The following is a 9,066-nucleotide window of genomic DNA, read 5'->3' as shown; positions in this document are numbered from 1 at the left end:
TGTGTGTCTAGTGTCTGTCTGTCTGTCACTCTCTCTCTGGGCCCAGATGTTTTTGGTTGCTAGGTGACCGTTGGCAAGGGCCGTAGCAACGGCCCTGTGAGGGAGCTGATTTGAGAGCAATTTCTGCCTCACATCTAGGACGTCAAACTAGTGCTATTTGGTCAAATCTTACATGATATCAACATTTTTTTTTTCACGATCGAGCCAGAAAGGCCTTAAAGAACACACTCATTAAGTTTTGTGGTCCTAGCTTCAGAAATGTGGAAATGGCAGCGAGTTAAAAAAGCTTGCAGTTTTGGAAATCCTTCTCCCGATTTACATTGGAGTAAATGGAGCATTTCAGAGCTACTCTTGTCGGTTAGCGGTCGATAATTTAAAAACCGTAAATCCTACCAATAAAGTAGACACATTGGGAGAAAGAAGACAAGTGTGGCTACAACTCTGGGAAATATCACTGTTTTTGAGCCCAATTTGTGGTCAGGATCGTCACGGAAAGAGAAAATTTCGGAGAGAATTTTTTGAGTCTCTCTCACTCTGTCAGTTGGCCCTCTCCACGCTGCTGCACGAACATTCCGCCATACACAATCATTGAAAACCCTGAATTTTTCCAAAATCACTCACCTTCATTCAAGGATCACAGTTCAAAAACTACACATCATAGCAAAAAAGTTCAAATACAACTTAAATACTCAGGACTTGTGCCTACATTTTAAAGCTGGAATGGCGTTTCTAGCTGAATGTATGCCAGAGCAGGAGATGTTTGAAAAACATCGCAGATTTGCGAGTTTTTTGACCTCATCCCATTCATTCCTTATGGGAAGTGTCTCGCAGCTGTTCGCGTCTTACGACGCGAAAGATTAATATTCTAGAGAACTGAATTATAGCATACAGAGTCCGATCAAGCCGCACATTGAATGAGTGAAAAAATGATCGTTTAATGTCGTTTAAATGCTGGGAAATATACTGTGTGTGTGCGTCTGTGTGCATGTGAGAGCACGCTTAAGCAGCTCTGTGTGTGTGTCTACATGTCGCTCTGTCTGTCTGTCCGTCTGTCTGTCTGATGTGTGTCTCCTGTCTGTCTTTCTGTCTGTCTGATGTGTGTCTCCTGTGTGTCTGTCTGTCTGTCTGTCTGTCTGATGTGTGTCTAGTGTCTGTCTGTCTGTCACTCTCTCTCTTGGCCCAGCTGCTTTTGGTTGCTAGGTGACCGTTGGCAAGGGCCGTAGCAACGGCCTGTGAGGGAGCTGATTTGAGAGCAATTTCTGCCTCACATCTAGGACGTCAAACTAGTGCTATTTGGTCAAAATCTTACATGATATCAACAATTTTTTTTCACGATCGAGCCAGAAAGGCCTTAAAGAACACACTCATTGAGTTTTGTGGTCCTAGCTTCAGAAATGTGGAAATGGCAGCGAGTTAAAAAAGCGTGCAGTTTTGGAAATCCTTCTCCCGATTTACATTGGAGTAAATGGAGCATTTCAGAGCTACTCTTGTCGGTTAGCGGTCGATAATTCAAAAACCGTAAATCCTACCGATAAAGTGGACACATTGGGAGAAAGAAGACAAGTGTGGCTACAACTCTGGAAAGTATCACTGTTTTTGAGCCTAATTTGTGGCCAGGATCGTCACGGAAAGAGAAAATCTCTGAGGGAATTTTTGAATCTCGCTCACTCTGTCAGTTGGTCCTCTCCACTGTGCTGCACGAACATTCCGCCATACACACTCATTGAAAACCCTGAATTTCTCCAAAATCACTCACCGCCATTCAAGGGTCACAGTTCAAAAACTACACATCGTAGGAAAAAAGTTCAAATACAACAAAAATACTCAGGACTTGTGCCTACATTTTAAAGCTGGAATGGTGTTTCCACGTGAACGTATGCCCGAGCAGGAGATGTTTGAAAAACATCGCAGATTTGCGAGTTTTTTGACCTCGTCCCATTCATTCCTTATGGGACATTTGTCGCAGTTTTTCGCGACGTACGTCGCGAAAAATTCATATTTTCCTGAGAAAAATAATAGCATACCGAGTCCGCCCGAGCCGCACGTTTTGATGTATTTTTTGTTGGTATTCGCTCAACGGTTCGGGGCGTGAAAAGTACCAAAAAAAGGACGGTAGAAGAAAAATAATAAAAAGAGGCGCGAGCAATAACAATAGTGGGCTGTGCTCCGCACAGCCCACTATGGACACCTATAGCTCTGCTATAGAGGTGTCCATAGTGGGCTGGCGAGCACAGCCCACTAATAATAAACTCCAGAAGAACAATAGTGTGAATGCTTGCAGCATTCACACTAATAAACTCCAGAAGAACAATAGTGTGAATGCTTGCAGCATTCACACTAATAAAAAGAGGCGCGAGCAATAACAATAGTGGGCTGTGCTCCGCACAGCCCACTATGGACACCTATAGCTCTGCTATAGAGGTGTCCATAGTGGGCTGGCGAGCACAGCCCACTAATAAACTCCAGAAGAACAATAGTGTGAATGCTGCAAGCCAACCTAGTATTTATTTGTCACAGATAATGAGTACAGTTAATTATTTCTTTGATGTGGCCATGAATAAACTGATGAACTAATCAATGTTTCACCCGTTGTAGGGCAGTGTACGCCCAAACACAAATCTTAGGCTCATAGGCTTGAGCTATTTTCACTGTCAAAAAGGTCTTTATTGTCATTGTACAGGGACAGTAGCTACATTTGCTTGTTCATCCCGACACGGTGATACAGAAAAAAAAAACACTGAACATTTATAGCCTACGCACACTCAGCCTCGCTTTCAATAAAACACACATGTGCATTCTATAACTGAGATCAGTAGAATGTGAAAATAATATAGACATCATTCAAAAATGAAAAAAGATAGTTGTTGCTTCAGTTTATTTATTTTTTAAATGGATGAGGGTTAATATGTAAAAGTTGCACAATGTTGAGCTTTCAGAAATTAAAACACTAAGGGCTTAATATAATATTGATCATAATATTAATCATTGTTAACTTGCGCATTTACACGGTCAGCAATTTTCTGCCAGCAGCCTTCCCTCGCTCTATTGGCGGCGACAGTGTTACTTTTTACCGTGATGGTTTCTTTGAATTCTTCATAGCCTTGCATATTAAGAATCTGCTCATCTTGAGTAAAATGTGTGGCCCTGGATCGATCCATTTTAACACGGAAGTAGAATAATATGACGTCAAACGCCCCCTTTTATGTGAACGCGCGCAAAGCACAAAGCAGAGAACCAGACTTGACAAATTAAGTTGATAACCACCGTTGCAGTACCGTTTAACTCTGATTGGGGACTTCAGTTCAGTTTTTGTCAGAGTCAAACCATCAGTGTGTCCTTCAGCTATCAAAAGTGTAAAACCACAAGAAGCAGGAGGACACTTGACCTGCAGAGCCTTGCTTAAGGTGGCGCATTGCACAACTGACTTTGGATAAACACACATGAAATTTGATGTCCAAGAATTGGGAAAATGATTTTCAAGGTCCCACAGCCTTATCTACCATAGTTCTTTGAGTAATCTAAATAAATTCCAGTGGTTTTGGTGTTCTGCATGCTATTATATATTGTTACTACACAGTTTTGACCGTATCTTTCAGAAATTGGCATTATTGTAGTTTGTAAACAGTCGTTTCCACTGAAGATTTTGTGAACTGAGGTTGCTTTGCTACGGCTCAAGGTGGCATTCCTGGGGCCTGTTTCAGGAAGCAGGTTTAGTGAAAACCCTGAGTTAGTCAACCCTGAGATGAGGAAAACTCTGGTTTTCCGGTTTCACAAAGCCAATTCATCATAACTCTGAGTAAGTTACCCGGGCAACATACTCCGTGAAACTAACCTGCTCGCAGGCAGGTTTGCTTCAACTAACCCTGAGTTTCCCCTGCTCTTAAATTGAAGCCTGCAGACTGAAGCAGTGACAGACATGGCGTGTCCGTTTCTCGAGGAGCCAGTTGATGTCGAAGCGCAAATACTCTGCAGAAATCTCCGTCGGTAGAGGATTATCAGACCCGGATTAGATGTTTTGTCATTCCCTGATGAGTACCTGTTTGAGCGTTTCCGTTTCTCTGCACCATCAATAATTTATCTAAACAATATTCTCAGCCAGAGCCGGCCCTGGGCATAGGCAGGCAAATGCTGTAGGGGCGCCGTCATCCGCGGGGGCGCCGAAAACGGGGGGAGGAAAAAATAAATAATAATAAAAATGAATAAAATTATATTTTTTACCAGTGTCATTACTACTATTATTTCGAAATATTATATAAGCCAACAGCAACATAACGTCATAGCAAAGACCAAGGCCGCTTTAATGCACGGGCTTACCTGGGCTGAAGCCCAGGGGCCTCACGCTTTCAGGGGCCTCCCAAGTTCAGGTTCACAATGAGCTGAAAAGATCATATTGTTTTGTAACTTGTCAGGTTTTCTGTCAATCACTCTAATCGCACCTACGTGGCTGCTGACTGATCCAAATTAGGAGTTACCCACGTGGCCCTATGGCCCGTGGGCTGACCTATCAGAATGTCTATAGTTAGTTTTGGGGTGTGTCCCTCTATGATTGATTGACATTTAGTGGAAAATGTCGGGGAGGACGTTTGAGAGTGGTGCCCAGAAAAGAAAAAAACTTATTAAGAAAGAGTTGGGCGAAAAATAATTACTGAAGAGCATCCCAATGCTTTTTTAAACCAGCTGCTGCTGAAGATGGACCCAGCACCAGGGGAAGCTCGCTATCTCACACACCGGAGGGAGCGGAGGATGCGCAGGCCGCGCAGGTGGATGTAACTGAAGAGGAGCAGGGGACCGCCCGCAGCAGTGGAGGGCAGGAGGAGGGGGGAGCACACGGGCCCCAGAGAGAGGACCAGGCTGCAAAGCAGTCAGGGGGAGACGAGTCAAATGACCCATGTAACAGTGACCCGGGCCGCAGGGGAAACAATACTAATGCAAAAGTGCGCGCTTATTGGGCGAAAATGGAGTCCTGTCAAAGTAAAGATGCTAACATGATGGATCACACCCCATGCAAACATGTTCTATCCTTTTTAATTAATAGAGAGGCGTTAGTGGAGCCTGTTTCATATGTCCACGCTTGCTCTCCATGACTTCTCCACACCGGAGCGCACAACAAGGATGCGCTCGGACTGCCCTTCCACCTGGACACCACATACCTCGACCCCGTACTCGGCCAGAGTTTACCCTACACACGGTTCTCGTATTTCTCCTTTCACGGACTCCTCGGCGTGTGTGATTACTCCTTCAGCCTGCGTTCATCCGCAAAAGGAGCGGCTCGAGTGCGCTGCGTAAATGAAGGCCACGCGCGGCTCAGAAAACATCTGCCGCAGGAGCTGAAAGACAAACGACTCAGCAAGGTGGAGTCACTGCGGGTAGCTATTTACTATATCAATGTGGAGCCTGCTGGACTTGTATCGGGATGGAGGTGTCGCTTGGAGACGCGCGTAACTGCGCCGCTGCAGCAGAGGTCAGAGTGCAGCAATGATGGCGAATACTCGCTCAAGTTGGCACAGCCATATAAATGTGCCACAAAGTCAACCCAGTGGGAGACTTGGAGATCAGACGCTAAATTCAGATTAGCTGTTGTTAACGTAGTGCTAACTTAAGCCAGTGTGCAGGCGAAGTTGAGCGCACAGAAGGATACTGAGAGCAAGAGTGAGCGGTCTGCAGCGCAGCCAGCAAGAGTCTGTGAGAGTGCAGGGGTTATTATTGCACCTTAAAATGCATAAAAGCCAGCATGCAAATACATTTATTGAGCACAGAATATATTTCTGTTTCCGCAAATTAAATTATGTTTTTAGATTATACTGCAAACCTCCTGTAAATGTTGCTCAGTTTCATCTTTTTGGCACCTGGCATTAGGCCATGTTGCTATCCATGGGGCTGAATGGAGTGTGTCTGTGCAGGTGCATGTGATTGGTTGACAGGGCCACTGAGGCCGGAGAACAGGTCACTAACTTTGATCTGTTGCTGTTCTTCGCTTATACTGTTATGAGTTATTATCAATGTTTGTGCAGACAGGTGATGGTTGGTGATGTTTTTCATAATATCGTTTGAAATCATATTTGCACACATTTTGGTTTTATTATCACCATAAGTTGCTGTGTGTGGTTCTTAAATAAAGTGTATTGTGTTTCTACTCAAGTGGGCTCAGTGATATGTTAATAACAATATTATGGTGTTTTCTGGCTCAAAGAGGGAAAATTCACTGTTGTATGTCTCCAAAGAAACTAATGCATTTTGTGATGTAGATTACCTAGATATTACGCTTTTTTAAAATGAGACTCTATAAATCGAGGGGATGGAGGGCCTACAAAACCTCTCAGCCCCGGGGCCTAACATTAGGTTAAGGCGGCCCTGGCAAAGACTATTAAATGGGCGCGTTGAAGTTGACCTCCTGCTGCCTGATCACATCAGCGAGATCTGCTGGCGACAACAGGGGCGGGGCTACAAACGCTGCTATGAAGTCGGTCACTCTCTCTTCGCGTAGACGTGACGTGACCTGGCTGAGCTTGCGGTGTTTGCCTTCTTCGTCGGCGAAGAAGTGGAGGAAATTGAAATTCCATTAATGTTTGATTACAATCAACAACGACTGCGATCAGTTTTCTTACCTGATGCTATGGGAACTTTGCTGGCCTTTTTCTCATATTAATCTCCTTCAGAAATTATTCAATCTGAGATGTTCAAAATATTAGTCAACCAAAACATTTGGGCTGAGGGAATAGAGCAGTGGAACTGCTGCTGTGTTGCATGCAAACGACCGGGGATCTAGACCCGTGTCAAACCTTTATTTTTGCAGAGGATGTATTCATCTGATTACTTATATATATAGGTAGGCTAATATTACTCATATATATATATACATACATATATATATATATATATATATATATATATATATATATAGAGAATAAAACCTGCGGAATTTCAGTATGTCTCCAATCCGAGACACTTAATGCCCTTTTTACCATCCCACCTAATTCTTTAGCCTGATGCTGAGGATGTACAGCCAGCGAAACATGAGGGGCAGCTTCGTCCTCCATCATGTACCACTGCAACTGTTCAGGAGCCAAATCAACACCCGCAGCCACCCCTTCTGGTGCAACGTAAATGTTTTGACTATGTACATCCCAACACACCCCTTCAAGTTGATCCCTGAATTTCTCCTGATACCAATCAGTTTGTTGTCTATCATAAAACAGAGTCACATGCGGAGGGTCGGGGGGAGAGACAAACGGTTCGATTTGGGCTATCAAGGGCTTCCACTGCAGGTACGCAGAGAGGATGCCAGATGTGTCGGGGGTCTCTGGCTTTATCATGCCCCAGTATATGTCCGCGCATGCTTCTTCGACGGGAGCCATCAAATATTGACCTCCGGAGGGAGTGCCTGAGCAGTGTAAGGTGGTATGGTCTGGTAAAGTCACTGCGAGCCCGTCCGGGCTACACAAAATGGAGGCTCCCAGTTTGATGAGGAGGTCCCTCCCCAACAAATTCGCAGGGACGGTGGGGGAGTGGACAAAACTGTGCATCAGTGTTTGCCCCCCAATTTGAGTCGTTAGTGGAATAGTAATTGGCAGAGTTTGTTTTTCCCCAGAGAAGCCCATGACCGTAATGCGCTGTTTCGAGAGTTTGTCAGGTGGTGCCTGAATAAGTGTGGAACAGGTAGCACCCGTATCCACTAGGAAAGGGAGCACGTCTGTGTCGACCTTTATCGACAGCATCGGGTCTGCCGGATTGCTGCTGTCGGAGCCTCTCCGTGGGGTGTGCTATTGTTGTTGGTGCGCCTCTCCGTCCCAGCGTTCCCATCCGAACGCGGGAAGCTGGCGCGCAGCCGGAGCACTCTGCCCGCGAGGCTGTGGAGGTTTCTGCTCTCCAATGTGTGGACAATCTCTCACCCAGTGTCCTGTCTCCTCACAATAGTAGCAACGACCTCTCCCTTGTCCTCCCCTAGGTGGACCGCCCCTTCCACGCCCGCCTCCCCATGAGCCTCTGCCCCTACCATACCCCCGCGTGGGCCTCTGCTGTTGGTTTTGATTTTGATAAGGAGGTGGCTGGACCCAGGGTGGTGTTGGGTAAAGGTCTGGGGTTCCTGCGGCGCCCTGTGTAGCTACCAGCACCTTTTTATCAGGCTTTTTCTTATCATTAGTTTTTTGCCTGGCCTCTGCCAGCTGTATTTTCAGTAATTGAGCCTGCAGGTCTTTTACTGTCTGACTCTCATCCTCTACTTTATCCTGAGCTCGCAACAAATGATGTATGAGGTGGCGGTCCCACACTGTGGAATCGCAACCTGCCATGTCAGGGTTATTTTCCATGGCTTTTCTCACCTCCTCTGGAACACCCTTTAAGACGGCCGCCCTATACCACTCTCTCTGTACGCCTTCTTTTCCGGGGTGGCACCCGGTTTGTTTGATCCACATGTCCTTACTATGGTCTAAATACTCACGCGGGCTTTGTTTTGTGTCCCATTTTAGCTTTGGTACTGCAGCGGCACTAGGAAGAGGATATTTAACCCTCATGGCCTGACCCATTTTTGTGCTAACAGTAGTAAAAGGGATATCATCTCTGTCTTTATTTGTGCCTGCATCTTCCTCAAGGTCCCGTACATCGGACCCTGTAAGGCATCCACTTATTACTGCCCTGAAATCTCCTAACGCGAGCTTTTGGCCAGCTGTCAATTTATCTAGCTGACTCAACCATAAGGACCCTCCTTCTGCCACGGGGGGTAGTTTATCCACTAAGGCTTGGACATCACCTATGGGGAATGGACGGTACTGCATAGTATTGCTCGAACCTGCCTGTATCAGTGGGAGTTGATATCGGATAGGTGGTCTAGATGAATGTCCTGTCTGAGACCTAGTTTGCATGCGGGCCTTTTCGGTCAGTTCCTTCATAACCCGGTGTGACTCTTCGATCTCTTGTTTTAGCTGTTCTAACGCTTTTCCGTCGTTATCTTCGCCCCATACTCCCCTCGCATGCATTGCCACCTCAGCTTCCTCGTCCCTATAGGGTCCTGATTCCCATCTGCCTTTTGCTGACATTTCAATCTCCCCTTCTCTGTCTTCCCTTTCATGT

At 45.7% G+C, this 9,066-nt stretch overlaps 1 protein-coding gene across 1 annotated transcript in view; it reads left to right on the top strand.

The window, feature by feature from the left end:
• Positions 1 to 8,101, top strand: part of LOC115588146 (uncharacterized) — a 15,519-nt gene extending 7,418 nt beyond the window's left edge. Inside the window, exon 7 of the mRNA XM_030428531.1 lies at positions 7,946 to 8,101. Within this exon, the coding sequence (XP_030284391.1) occupies positions 7,946 to 8,101 (156 nt within the window). The remainder of the gene's footprint in view (positions 1 to 7,945) is intronic.
• The last annotated feature ends 965 nt before the right edge of the window (positions 8,102 to 9,066 follow it).

This window comes from Sparus aurata, chromosome 9, assembly GCF_900880675.1.
Source record: "Sparus aurata chromosome 9, fSpaAur1.1, whole genome shotgun sequence".
NCBI classification, from domain to species: Eukaryota; Metazoa; Chordata; class Actinopteri; order Spariformes; family Sparidae; genus Sparus; species Sparus aurata.
Note: the sequence above shows the minus strand (reverse complement) of the source record. Positions and strands in the feature narration are given on the sequence as shown.